The sequence below is a fragment of the Toxoplasma gondii genome, chromosome XII (assembly GCF_000006565.2).
Source record: "Toxoplasma gondii ME49 chromosome XII, whole genome shotgun sequence".
Lineage (NCBI taxonomy): Eukaryota > Apicomplexa > Conoidasida > Eucoccidiorida > Sarcocystidae > Toxoplasma > Toxoplasma gondii.
The window spans coordinates 5,933,984-5,946,949 of record NC_031480.1 but is presented as its reverse complement, the minus strand read 5'-3'; the positions used below and the strand labels follow the sequence as shown (position 1 = coordinate 5,946,949).

Sequence of the window (12,966 nt, the reverse complement as noted above, 5' to 3'; positions counted from 1 at the left end):
TCGTTCTTGCTCTAGACTTAACGCGTATGGCAGCAGATACTGACGAGGAATCTTTTGACTCTGATCTGCACAATTGGTTCCTTCGAGGAAACGGGGAAAACTGAGTATCCAGAAGCGGAGGGACGAGAGGGTCGGCAGCTGTGCTACGATGCAGGAACTCTCAAGAGCACGTTTCTCTGCATCCGTTGCTCTCCGTGACCATCCGAAACAGAGCAGTGCACCAGAGTGCGATAATGTATTTCTTACCGATTCAGAGAGAAATGAAAAGTGCGTTTTATCTGTATATGGGGATGTGAGAACGGAAACGAATACATTGAAGGAGAAATGTAAACATTTATTCTACACTGCCGCAGAACAAGACACTGAAGTAACAACCGAACACTCACTGCCAAGTGTCACCGGGCCTCCAGTATTGACCCAGGCATGCTTATTGTTTCCAATGGAAGGAACCAACAAACGTAACTGCTGCTGGGAACGGAGTCGAGGTGTCTTTCATTTTTCGAGGAGCTTGAAGCCTAGGTTCCAGTCAGCTGACGAACCGTAAGATTTTTTTTGAACGGTGGACCCGCGGATGGACCCAGCTTGAGCAGCCCACTATCGAATGTATGCCGCTGAATGCACGGTGCGGTTCGGCAGTTAATGCATCGCCGACGTACGGCTTAAACTAGAGTGTCTTCGAATCTCTAATAAGGTGGTATTCATGCTACTGCAGAAGGTATGCTCCACCCGTGTTTCACAGCGCCCGAGGAAGCGGGGTGTGGCGCATGTCCCAGTGCGGAGTTTTCGGGGGTACGAGCATGTATCGCTCAGCCTGCACACGATGCCCATTGTTCAGACATTAGTCATGAACGCGAGTTACGAGCTGGCACATCATGTGCAAAAGGCAGATTAGCAATGTTCCTGTGCATGCACCGTTGGTCAGAAGTACCCTGGGACACATGAACGCCTGGCAGGTAGATCTCTACAGTGTACGGTTCTTGGCCACAAGAGCTGCTTACCGTGATATTTAGTGGATCGAAGTACGAAAAAAGAGCGCACTTTGCAGGCTTTTGCTATGCCTTCATTGAAATATCAGTTCATATAGCCTTTGGCCTATGCCATCTGAATGTGTGCCTGAGACAATCTGCAATACTCACGGGTGGCCCGGGCCGTCGACCGGGCAGTCGTATTACTACTGCATGTTTGCTTGGGTTTTCAGTGTTGCCGTTCCCTGACGCAAGTCAGTAGACATTCAAAACTAGAGTCATGGGCGTCGCCAACGCGTCTGTTTACCCCTGCGCGGGAAGCCCTCTTGGGGACAGGTCGGCAAGTCAACGTATGCCGCGGCAGCCAGCAGCATAAAGCTGCACGGCGGTCGCCAAAGCAAACACGTCGGAAAACGAGTCTATGGAGCGATCAACAAACGCGAAGGCAGTGGGTGGTAAAACACATACCAAAGACTTGAGACAGAGGCAACTTCGGTCAATGGGAGGAACGAAGTGGCAAGCGACACCATTAGACACAGTCCTGTAGTCGTCCGAATGAGGGAGTACCTGACTTCAAATTTTCATTGTGTGCAACGTTTCCACATGGAATGAGCCCCTTCTGGAGGCGTGGACCTGAACGATACCTGGGATGAGTCCGTCAGCGTCATTAAGCTTCAAGAAAAAAGATTTTTTCCAATCTTGCGCATGCATGCATAGTTTTTCGGTGGATAGCCACCGCTGCGATTGCAGAAGCTGTGGCCCGGGGAGAGCCTTTGCCACCTTGACAAGCCGTGTTGCTGTTTAAGTCATCTCAGAAGATCTTCGCTTCCTTGGCTAGGAATCATTTAGGTACCACAATACTGAGGAATGACCGCCTGTGGATTGCGCGGTCATTCTGTGTTATCCCTGAGGCATGCACATTCTTCTGACCAGCCGTCCCGTTGGTGTCTACAAGTCGTCTTCGGAACGAACACTTTTTCTCCACTTGGTTGCTTTTAGCCGACGAAGAGTATATTTGAGACAGTTGTTTCTGTCGTGGTCGTCCTCGAATTCTTTTCCGATACTGCTGTGAATCCTGCTGCAGTCTGTCCAGCACGTCCCGTGGAACCGTTCGCCTTGCCGCGCGGTATGGAGTCTCGTAATGCAACGCTTTGACGGGTTACCAGTGTCAAACGCGTTGCTATTGCTGGAACAAATCAGAGACTGCATGCCTAGTTGTACCGTTAGCCTCAATGCAGGGAGTGAGCAATCCCGGTCGGACCGGGACGAACGCCAACCTAGGTTACACGGCGACTGCACAGTGCATTGCACGAATTCTGCGCGAGTTTCGCGAGATCCAGCGGACGCCGTCTCCCCATTGGTGCGCAAATCCTTTGCAGGTAAGAGCCACCTTGTTTGATCAATAGGCAGAAAGTTCCAGCAAAACTTGTCCCGAGTCTAAACATCAACCGCGCTTCTTGAACCACAGACGCTCAAAATCTCCGGTCCAAGCTTGGGATCTCGGGTACTGGCCACGAGGTATACATCATAGACTCCCCATAACAGGATCTCCTATTGGGTGGACCTACAATTGTAAGCAGAAGAGACAACCTTCGAAAATCAGTTCCGAGAGTTCCTGCAGATGATGGGCTGTGTGTTCGTGCCGCCCCCTCATGTTGTTGCTCTCCTGATGGTTAATGCATGTGCCTGGGTATCTGCCTAATTGTGTACACCAACGCAATCTCGATCATCAGAGGCTTGAGCTTCCAGCAGTCAACTTTCGCCTGCTGCAGAGATAATACTAAATCGTTAAGACCAGACAGTCGTTTAGACTTTCGGACACCGGTGTTTTTCAGCTTGTGATGTTGCAGCGCACTTTTTATATGCTGGCTTCTTCCGTTTCTCTTCCACAGATTGAGGAGCCCTATGAGTGGCACTTCACTCTTCGAGGTCCGCAGGATTCCCATTTTGAAGGAGGCTTGTATCATGGTCGCATCGTGCTGCCGAAGAACTATCCTTTTGCCCCACCGAATTTGGTCATGCTGACCCAGAATGGCCGCTTTGAAGTGGGGAAAAAGGTGAGCTGAGCTGGTACGGGTCTGGCAGACGCCTGAATGTCTCCCAAAGGCTTGTGGCTAGGGTTTTAACTAAGCATCGCGCAAGCGTCTTAGTCATTGTTGTATATTACACAGACTCATGACAATGGCTAATTTTCCGAGTTACCACTGAGCCCACACGTCTGGAGAACGGGCCGAGCGGAACTACACGGTCTGACGTGGGTAGAGGCACGCGTTCAGGTTAGTCGAGTTTAAGGTGGCCTTTTGTGGAAGAGCACATCTGTTGATTGAACATGGAGCATGTCGTCGCAGTGGCAAAACTATCGCCTCGGTTGATTCGTGCAGACTCGGTTTCTGTGCTAATACGGTGTTTCAGGGATGTCCCATGCTTTCAGGTCTGTCTGAGCGCCAGTAGCTATCACCCAGAGCTCTGGCAACCAGCGTGGGGCATCCGAACCCTCCTAGATGCCCTCTGCGCCTTCTTCCCGACGCCGGCAGGCGGGGCGCTTCATTCTCTCGACAGACCAGAAAAGGTTAGACGCTTTCAAATCGACCACGACGATTCGACGCCAGGCAACAAAAGCGGAGACATTTTCATTGCTGCACATCATTATTTCAAGTTAGCTGTTGAATCAGATTCCAGTTGTGTTCTCAAGGTGATGTATCGCGTTTAGAGCGCATCCATTCTGAGCCGTTCTTCTGTGCTTAACGAGGGCATCCGCAGATCGCCAAAGAAGCGGCAGCGTCAAGTTTCTGAATGGTTGCCTGATGGTGGTGAATCACTGTTACAGCTATGATCTACAATGTTCTTGGCGTATGCGACCTGCTTGTTACACTGGCATCAGTGCCTTGTTTTTCGCGCTGAAACGTTCCGGGAATCCGTCATTTGATCATATGTGCCCCCTTACCCTTGTGCGCAGAAAGCGCAACTGTCTTTTGTTCCTGTTCTGTTAACTCTTCATTTTTTTGTGCGAGAGCAGGTACGCCGGCAATTAGCACTCGAGTCTGTCAACTGGCTTTGTCCGACATGTGGCAAGTCGAATAAAGAACTCGTCGAGGCGGCGTGTGCTGCTCCAACCAGCGCGCTTCCGGTGAGCCTGAAACAGAACACATCTGGCGGATTTTCCAAGCCATAGCTCTTTGCAATGGACAGCCAAGCATGCACCGAAGACCGCGCACCAAGAGTACAACAAACCAAATACTTAAATAAGTTGAAGAGCGTGTAGTCACATGGACGCTATCCCCCTGACAGAAATCAGTTCGCCGTTCACCTGGAGTTACCGTATCTGGGTAGAAGATTCGATTGACCGGGTTGAGATTCTTCCCAGGTTTTTCGTTTTTTAGGACCTTCCAGAACCACTAAGGCAGCAGGCGCAGCTGCGGACAGACCAGGAATCTCAAGCCGCACCTCTTCAGGCGGCAGACGAGAGTGGCAGCCGAGTTGAGTCATCCCGTCGGGGCGGAACGGCGGTTGCGGCTGTCCAACAGCGGCAACAAGAGAGAAGTGTGAGTCAAATTCATACCTGGAGACAGTTGTTAGACCGACAAGGTGAAAAGCCGAATGAGATTGGAAGGCTCCGACTCGTTCCGCTGTACCCTGAGAGCAAAAGACAGCCGTCGTCTCCTAAGTCAACTTGCGAGGCTTCATGGAATTGTGACTGCAAGAGAATCCACTCTCGTGCTTGCGAAGAAAACAGAGCACATCATAGATGAAGACGGCCTATCGTCTGTCTTCATCTATGATGTGGTCTGTTTTCTTCGCAGTGCGGAAGGGTGCCGGGCTTGCTCAACACTCAATGGGGTTTCCTGGCGTAGGGGATTCATAGTGCAGAACACGGCCGTTTGCTGTCGTGAGCGCCATGATGTGCTAGGTTTTATACATAGTTGTGGAGTGGATCGAAAACGACGTCTTTCTGACTTTCCAGCTCTACCAATACCAGTGTCGCTTGTTACGCCGACGCTCCAAAGACAGCTGCGTCCTCATACCATGAATGTTTAGGCGTTAAGAGTACTTGTGGCATTCGCACTATAGAACAGACTGACAGATGGGACATAGTTTTGGCGTATGAAACATTTCATAACACTTTCATTGAAGTGACGGTTTTTCGCACAGGTGGATGCTGCTTTTGTCTCCTCCGCCGGAAATGCGGAGTCCACTCGGCCTCCCAGAACTTCGGCTCCACGAGAAGATCCTCCGCGCCACCGGAGGCGTCCTCAGAGAGGCCACCGGACGTTGATGGCGCAGCTTCTGCAAACCCCTTTCACGAGGGGAGAGTTCATCGTGGCAGCAGCTGATTTGGTGTTGCTTCTCCTCGTTCTGGCCTCTGTGGTTCTGCTTGCGGATCTATTTGTGAATCCCCCCAAGGTGACTATGTATGGGAGCTCAGGGGCTGGAGGAAAACTCTGAGATTGCGATGAGTCTAACAGTTGGTGGGGTCCACTTCACAGCTGTTGTCTTCTTTTCTGCAAGCGACTTGTGAATCAGGCGATAATCCAAAGGATTCTGTTCTCCAGCTTCCCCAAGGGATAATGCGGACATTTTAATTTCGGGTGGAGGGAGAAAAGTACTCGTTTGAATGTTGGATTCATATCAAGGTGTAATTGGTCTGCCATCAGCAGCCCGTCATTCTTGCTAAAGTGAAATAAACCGTGAGAGACTGAAACATGAACTGGAGCGTAGTGATTCTGTGGTTGGAAGGCTCTAAATAGGAGAGGAACCTTTCTGGATAAAGAGAGAGGCGATGTTTTTTGTCAAGCAATTTCACTCGCGTTTGGTTTCCTAGGATGCACCCATTTGGATCGACAGAAGTGCGGTAGTTTTAACCAGAAACTTCTGTACGAACCACAGCTGGTTAGCCGAACACCCTGTGTAGATGCGGTCAGTCGAACCATTTTCGTTTTGGCCGCAGTAGCCTAAAAGACTGTGTGGATGGTATTTCAACCCCAACTGCATCACGTGTTGAAGCTGGACCAGCCACCAATACGATGGGACTCATTGAAACTTTATGTGACATTCCCCCGGTGATATCCACTACCCACATTTTCAACCGAGATAAAGAGCGGAGCGTTCTATCCAGTTCAGGGTTCCAACCCGTTTGGTGACCCGTCAGGTCAGAACGGAATGTAACATGAAACTGTCACAGGAAGGTAGCATGATAGAGGAAGTCGACGCGGAGACATCAGCCGCCCCAACTAATTGATTTGTTCTCCACTTGCACATCAGAGTTCACAGGCGAAGAAGTGTGCAGCATCTGGTGGAGTCTCCTGTGTGTAGCAAACGAGGTTCATGGCTTGGGCGCCCCAACATGGATGTTGAGGAAGCGCAGGCGACTGATTAAGGTTTCTAGTCTACTGTCTTCATGGCGTGGTGAGATACCGCGTCAACTGGAACTGCCCGAACAAAGTGTATCTTCGTTCACACAGTGTTGTTTCTTCGTGCTGTAGATGGGAGAAGCGTAAAACCAGTCGTCACGCTCGATAGAAACTTTGTGCGGTTATTTTATTCAAGCTACTGACCAATACTTGCTCATGGCCAGGGATGCATGCCACTGGGTTTCCCTGATACCTCGAACAAGTAGCTGCCTAACAACCAATGTCGCCACCATTAATAACGGTCGGCTATATAGAGGCGTCCGTCTTGCAATTAGTGAGACGACACTAACAACAGGAGGGGAATGCATACTCTGCTCGAGGCACATCGAGCTCCGAGTTTGATAGTCAATCACATCGATATTGCAGTCACTCTTGCAAACCCGTAATCCGACAATCGTGTATATGCTGGCAACGCGAGGAATATAGATGAATCCCGCGAAAGAACCTCGCGGGATGACACAGAGAGGATATCATGTGAGGGGCAGTGCCGACGAACGATATGTTGCACAATGCATCCATTGCCCCAGCTCTACGTGTGTGGCACGATACTGAAGCAGTCACTGGAGAACTTGCTTATTTTGCCAGCGCGAGTGCGGGGATTGTTTTATAATCCTGTGCCGAAACCTGAGGAAAGCACGTTTTTCGCAGTTTGCCGCATGCCTGGGCGCCACAGGCCTGCTAGCCAAGGTAATCGCCATTTTCAGTGCCACTCTTCAGAACACCTGTATCGAAAACATGCCTTCTCGAATGATATCGCTTCCCTTTTGTATAAAACTTGAAAGCTCTCGACCTCTCTTCAATGCGTATGAGAGAGTGAAGAGGCCACGTCTGCACAGGGGACCCCTAGCTGTCGGTCACATTGGGCTTTAGTCCAGCTCAAGCTTGAGGAAAGACGGTAGTTTAAGGAGTTTAATGCCTCCGGAGACTATATGCAAAACAGAGGAAAGGTGTTGTAGGTGGTAAGGATAAATGACGGTCATGGGTCTACAGCAAACATGTCTGCAACTGGGAACACGGCTAGCACCATGCTAAAGGTCGTCGATACGAGTGCAGGAACAGCGCAACCCATTGGTAGACCGAGTCGCGTCTACCACTAACACAGCCTCATTCAAACACTTCTATCTAGGCGTTGCGGCGGGACAGAAAATCTAGTCCCAGTTGATGTGAACGCTGTCACGGTAGTGGTCTGTTCTCTTGAATTGTGAGCTGAGTGGAAGATGACCAAAGAGTTGTTTTCTTTCTTAAGCACAATGTTTGTTCTGTGGCATCGATTATGGTTTGGGATGCTAGCCATTCAGTTTCTGCGGTACTGCGACGCTGCGAAAGGTGAGACTCGACCCATTGTACCAGCGGACCCATCTCTCATTTTGCTAGCCAGGTGTATCCTCTGATGTCATCAGGTAATCCAGCTGAAAACAGCTTGAGAACCGCGGTTCCAAGGCTTCGGCGGCTCGACGGTGAGACTTTGAGGTGGACGTTGAGAGCTGGTGTGCAGCAACAGTGTAGACACCATATCTCATGTGCCGTGTTCCGTTGTGTGCCTGAAGGAATACTTTGCGCCTCGTTCCTTGTCTGGTTGCAGGGCCATATGGCTTCGGTTACGGACGATATGGATTCCAAGGCAGCTACGGAGTGCCTCTTCCACAGCCTGGCTATGTTGGCAAAGTTCCAGGGTTCTATACCAGGCCTCCAGGAGTGACACTGCTGCCGACGAACACAGGTGCGGCATGGGCGCGTAGCATGTGGAACGACATAGCCTTCGGTGGCCTTGACTTGAGGGAAATGAGGAAAAAAGTGTTGGTGGAAACTACTAGACGGTGGTGGTGTCTGTCTACTTCGTACCCATTTTGCTTCCGCTGTACATGCCACTGCTGGCACCGAAGGTTCAGAAATATGTTGCTGTCTCGATTCCTGCGTGTATTTCCCAGGTGTCATGTTTCCGACAACTGTCCTTGGCGGGATGGCTAGCCAGGCTGTTTACTCGGCCAATTATTCCGCATCGAATGGTCTTGCAGCAACCTTCGGGGGGACCTCGCCAATCGTGCCTGTGATGCCAGGTGCAGGTTCGGCAATGACTACACTACCTGTCCCTGGCACCTTCCCTGGCGGTCCACTTGTTCAGAGTTTTTCTACCCCCCCATACACAGTCTCAACATCGGAGAATCAGCCAGTGGTAAACATGCAAGGGGTCCCCGAGTTACTATCACGCACCCCCTCCTCTTGTCCCGACACAAGTTTAGGTGGTAAGTATTCATCCTCGTCCTACGTGTGATATTAAAGCAGTCACTTCCTTGCAGGAAAGAAGAGGTATTTGTCCATATGGGCCTTGGTGTCTATTCAGACCTGTTGGTGATTGCCAACCGCTTAAAAGAAAAAAACATCGGCAATCGTCAGGCTGCCATTCTGTTCCTCCAAGAAGATTCCGAATTCAAGGAGTGCAGCGCTTCCTCCCTCGCCTCGATCGTTGGTGAGATTCACCTTTTCCTTGTCACATTTGCTGAGGATACAAGTGAAGAGTCATCAAGGACGTTTGCACACAGGTATCTACACCGTGTAGGCGTGTTGTGTTGCACATAATGTTCACTGGTCTTGCAGACGACCCAATTGTACAACAGGTTTTTACGACACAACAGTCACAAGAGAGCTTCCCCCAGTCGGACAAATGCCCTTCTCTGAATCAGCGAGGTAGGACACATTTTGTGGTCACTCAACAGACTACGGACATGGAACTCATTGGGACCCAGCGGGACTGCTAACACGATGGCGCTTATGTTGTGAATGGATACAGATATAGAAAACCTCGCGGAGTACCTCAGATTGTCCAAGGTGGAGAAAACAGAAGATGCTGTTTGGAAAAAAATCAGAAGCATATCGCAGCTAAAACCTTGTTCGGATGACGAAGTGTATGCTCTGTCACGTAAGTAATATCCGAGTTAGAACATCACCAGTACGACTCATGTGCATCCACATTACACCTCAGTGATCTCGATGTTACTTCCGGTGCCCGCTGTCGCGTGATGCAGGTCAGCCTTCTATCAAAAGTATTTACGATGCCGGTCCACAGCAAAGCGGCACACAGCGCCTAGGTAAGGACGAACCACGTGGCCTTACAGAAGTTGTGTCAACTCGTCTCTCTGCAGTTGCGCCATCTATGTTCTTAATGAATTCCACTTTCCTGATAAACAGTACACTCCAGTCTCCGGTGCGGATGCCTTCTGTTGATGTTTTTTCTTCGCAGATAGTTTTAGCGAAACCGCTGACGACGATCTCAAAACCCCCATGGATGCAGGAGCACAGGAGTGGTGCCACCTTCAGCCAAATCATCCTCTCTGCAGAAAATAATTTGCGAGCACCGGTGACGCTCATATAAACTGACTGGGGTTTCTTGCGTATGAATAACGTCACTGTGGGTGCCCGGTTTGGCATCCTGTCTGCGACCGCTCACATCCATCGCTGTGTATGTCGTGCGTCAGGCTAAAACATGCCCCAGATATGACAGAACCAATCGTGGCCAGTAATGCCATCAGCTGAACATCGTCAGTCCGTGCGCGAATGTCATGTTGTACTCGCGTTTCTCCAACTCGCTGCCACTGCACGTGGACACCTGAACAGGTGCAGCCACCAGCCGGAAAGCAGGCTCTTTAGGACGCGTACAAACCGATTATCCCGATGTCGTCCAACTACCGCCAGGACGAGATCCTGTTCGTGTGCACCAAATCTAAGTCCCTGACACAGCTCCATGATAACGCCTGATGGATATAGCCGTAAATGGAAGCATATCTCGTGCTTTATTTTATATATGTCTTACACGACACTAGTTCGGAAACATCAGCACGATGTTTCAGTCCACTGGGAGCACATACCAATCGAATGGCGGGTACTGCTGGGGCAGTGACCGAGCCAGTATTCACTCACGAAGTCAAGTTACCAAAAATAGTACTTCCGGTCTGTCGTGTCATGTGCCAAAGTATCTTATTGACGTCGGAGACGTAGCGGCTGACAGGTGTGCATGAATTGTGCACATACAGCTGTGTAGTTACACCACAGTTCCTCATCTTCAGAAGTACTGAAACCGCACAAGTGTGACCCTCTCTGAAGACCTTCGTCTTACACAGGTCTTCCTTGCTTAGCTGATACCAATGAATCCAACAATTCTCGTCGGCGTCATGTTCTGCGCCCTCTGGGGCAGGGCAGTCTGCACTTTTGTGCCGCAGCGGATTGGTAGAGGTCCTTCCTCTGTCGATCACGCCTCCACAGTAGAACATGCAGCGCCTCTGCGATTTACTCAATCAGGGGCAGGTGCCAGTCCCGTAGTGGGGTAAGGGTGATGCGAGGGCTGCTGATTCTATTCAGCCTGACCTAACGTGTTTTTACCAACAGACTACTCTCGGTGAACGTCGTCTGACTATCCTATCAACGAGACAGTTTTTCATTCACTGACGCTTGCAGTTACTAATGAGTCTCCTCACGCAACTCCTGGGCGTAAAAGCCCCCCAATCGTCGGAGCTTCAGGTGAGTTTTTCGTACCATATTCACGGTTGCTGGGAACCTAACTCACTGGCGTTTTCAGGAGGCAGGCACTGGCTTCCCGCCCCAGCTCGAACAGTTTATCAACGATGCAATAACCAACGTATGTTATCTACGGGAAATATCGTATCTTGCCCTCCAAAACGAATGCTCTCTTAGGCGGAAAAAAAGGCTGTAGCGCAGATGATGCAAGATAATAGAAGTCGTGATCTCGATCAAGGTGAAACACTCACTTTTACCGTTCCAACACAGCATAATAGTATGAAACACCGATGCTCAGAGTTGCTGCATATTGCTGAGGAGCGGCTCAAGAAATATTGGTTAGAAAATTGTCACCTACGTGTTGGGTGATGACGTTGTCAATCAAAATTTGTCCTCTAGGTACATCGGGCAGTGCAGGTCAGGACGGATGGCAGATGCTTGGTGACACTACCACTTTACGCAGGGCTTCAGGCGAGACTACACGACAACTTGCCCTGTTGATTGGACTGAAACAGAAGACGGTAAGAGTCCTGAATAGTGTGTGATAGCCAACACTTCCTGATCGGCGCTGAAGGACTATGTTTACCTCCTGTGGAATACGGTGGACCGTAAGAAGCAAACTCAAACAAAGCAATTCCGCATGCTGTACATCTTTTGATGGATGTGACTCCAGCTGCCGCGCTTCGAACTTCAAAGACAGCTCGGTTTTGCAGAAAGAAGACTTTGCTTGGAAATGCCAAGCGGCTTGGCCGTGCAGATCCGGTACACTTTTCCCTACATTTAGGGTGAATTCATAGCCGCACACGGCGTTTCTGTTTCCAGCGCCTTCAAGGGACTTCAGCTCAGCATGTCCGACCAACTGGGCGAACATCGGAGGACATCTCTGCATAGCTCCAGACGTAGGACTCTTTTTGTGTTTTTCTGTTGAGCCACCCCAACAGGCTTCCTTGCAGAATTACGCAGGTAACTGTAGTCCTGCCGTGGATTTCGCAAACTTTTCTACCGAGAGAAAGGCAATGTGAGTAAAGTGATGCTCTTTGCCGTTGCCGTTGCCCTTCATCTCTCCGTGTCAGTTGGGCGAAGACATGTAATGAGATAATTCTAGACGCGAAGGTCACGTTACATGAATTGACTGTAGGTGATGCTGAGTGGCCAGTTATCAACGTATCCAAGCGTGCAGCCAGGAGATCGCTGGCTGCTGTTCCGAAGAATGTTGGTGTGGAGGGGCCTGTATCCGAAGTAAGAAGGACTTTCTTTCTTGACTCGACTGGACGGTATGAAACAATCGGACAACAGGAGGGCGTTATTCATTCTGTCATCAAACCAATTTCTTTGTAGCTGTTAAATGCGGTAGGAACTTCTGGTGTTTTGTCGTTAAGATAGAAATCCATAAGTAAATCTGCTTATCTGACAACGTCGAGGCAGTCACTTACAGACAGACGGGCCAGATCCTGACAATGAAATCTGAAGAAGCTTATGTTATTCTAGAAACAAATGCACGCATATACTGTGATTGACGGAATGTTTCTGCAGAGTCACATCGTGTGGCAGAGCTACATTTTTGTACGAGTTCCAGTTTTCTCCGGACGACCTGGACTACATACTGCTGAACTCGGGTCGAGATCGAAACGAGATCGAAACTATTCTACCTTTCGGACACTGCAGCTGCTAAGCTGACTCAATTCGCTCGTAGTGACATCTAGGCCAGCTCATCCTGAGAAAAAATTGAATCCGTAGACAGGCATTTCATTTCAGCCAACTGTCTCCTTGGTACCTTGTTGCGCGCTATCATAGAGATGGGCACTGCTTTCCAGGTTATGCTGTGTAACAGATAACTACTAGCATTTGCTGCTGATGCAGTCGGCCGCGAAACCAAAGTAATCGACCAGCGTCAATGGTGAGGTGTACGCCGTCTCACTTGGCGGGGAACATAACTTTCAAGGTCACTCCAGGTGCAAGTGGCATTAGTATTTCTGATAACTGTTCTTCCCTGTTCTGCTCCACCGAGGAAACTTGGAGAGACGCTGTCAGGCAACACCCTTTTAGCAGCGACGTCGACCGAAACGCCGTGTTCGCAGACACTC

At 49.9% G+C, this 12,966-nt stretch overlaps 3 protein-coding genes across 3 annotated transcripts; all 3 read left to right on the top strand.

Moving 5' to 3' along the window:
* The first annotated feature begins 1,773 nt into the window (after positions 1 to 1,773).
* On the top strand, positions 1,774 to 5,703 carry TGME49_278670 (ubiquitin-conjugating enzyme subfamily protein). Its single transcript, XM_018781814.1, has 6 exons — positions 1,774 to 2,344; positions 2,858 to 3,022; positions 3,397 to 3,534; positions 3,982 to 4,092; positions 4,346 to 4,507; positions 5,115 to 5,703. The coding sequence occupies exons 1-6, from the start codon at positions 2,198 to 2,200 to the stop codon at positions 5,406 to 5,408; spliced, it is 1,017 nt and encodes a 338-aa protein (XP_018635121.1). The 5' UTR covers positions 1,774 to 2,197; the 3' UTR covers positions 5,409 to 5,703.
* Positions 5,704 to 6,456: 753 nt separating this feature from the next.
* TGME49_278680 (hypothetical protein) lies at positions 6,457 to 10,028 on the top strand. The gene is made up of 8 exons (XM_018781815.1): positions 6,457 to 7,699; positions 7,774 to 7,830; positions 7,956 to 8,093; positions 8,302 to 8,430; positions 8,715 to 8,840; positions 9,162 to 9,290; positions 9,397 to 9,459; positions 9,612 to 10,028. The coding sequence occupies exons 1-8, from the start codon at positions 7,591 to 7,593 to the stop codon at positions 9,713 to 9,715; spliced, it is 855 nt and encodes a 284-aa protein (XP_018635120.1). The 5' UTR covers positions 6,457 to 7,590; the 3' UTR covers positions 9,716 to 10,028.
* A 449-nt stretch (positions 10,029 to 10,477) lies between these two features.
* On the top strand, positions 10,478 to 12,719 carry TGME49_278690 (cpw-wpc domain-containing protein). Its single transcript, XM_018781816.1, has 15 exons — positions 10,478 to 10,691; positions 10,754 to 10,763; positions 10,823 to 10,885; positions 10,944 to 11,003; positions 11,060 to 11,120; positions 11,181 to 11,220; positions 11,282 to 11,299; positions 11,354 to 11,403; positions 11,457 to 11,490; positions 11,556 to 11,644; positions 11,705 to 11,781; positions 11,836 to 11,900; positions 11,956 to 11,969; positions 12,021 to 12,121; positions 12,179 to 12,719. The coding sequence occupies exons 1-15, from the start codon at positions 10,513 to 10,515 to the stop codon at positions 12,218 to 12,220; spliced, it is 903 nt and encodes a 300-aa protein (XP_018635119.1). The 5' UTR covers positions 10,478 to 10,512; the 3' UTR covers positions 12,221 to 12,719.
* Positions 12,720 to 12,966: the final 247 nt, after the last annotated feature.

What these genes read in the sequence shown, in the direction of transcription:
- TGME49_278670 (XM_018781814.1), top strand. Translation starts at nt 2,198, where the DNA reads ATGCAGGGAGTGAGCAATCCCGGTCGGACCGGGACGAACGCCAACCTA. An exon ending in CTCCAACCAGCGCGCTTCCG is followed by an intron (nt 4,093 to 4,345) that starts GTGAGCCTGAAA and finishes TTCGTTTTTTAG; the next exon opens with GACCTTCCAGAACCACTAAG. An exon ending in AGCGGCAACAAGAGAGAAGT is followed by an intron (nt 4,508 to 5,114) that starts GTGAGTCAAATT and finishes TTTTTCGCACAG; the next exon opens with GTGGATGCTGCTTTTGTCTC.
- TGME49_278680 (XM_018781815.1), top strand. Translation starts at nt 7,591, where the DNA reads ATGACCAAAGAGTTGTTTTCTTTCTTAAGCACAATGTTTGTTCTGTGG. An exon ending in AAGGCTTCGGCGGCTCGACG is followed by an intron (nt 7,831 to 7,955) that starts GTGAGACTTTGA and finishes GTCTGGTTGCAG; the next exon opens with GGCCATATGGCTTCGGTTAC. An exon ending in AATCGTGCCTGTGATGCCAG is followed by an intron (nt 8,431 to 8,714) that starts GTGCAGGTTCGG and finishes GTGTCTATTCAG; the next exon opens with ACCTGTTGGTGATTGCCAAC.
- TGME49_278690 (XM_018781816.1), top strand. Translation starts at nt 10,513, where the DNA reads ATGAATCCAACAATTCTCGTCGGCGTCATGTTCTGCGCCCTCTGGGGC. An exon ending in AAGTCGTGATCTCGATCAAG is followed by an intron (nt 11,121 to 11,180) that starts GTGAAACACTCA and finishes ACCGATGCTCAG; the next exon opens with AGTTGCTGCATATTGCTGAG. An exon ending in CCTGTGGAATACGGTGGACC is followed by an intron (nt 11,491 to 11,555) that starts GTAAGAAGCAAA and finishes ATGTGACTCCAG; the next exon opens with CTGCCGCGCTTCGAACTTCA.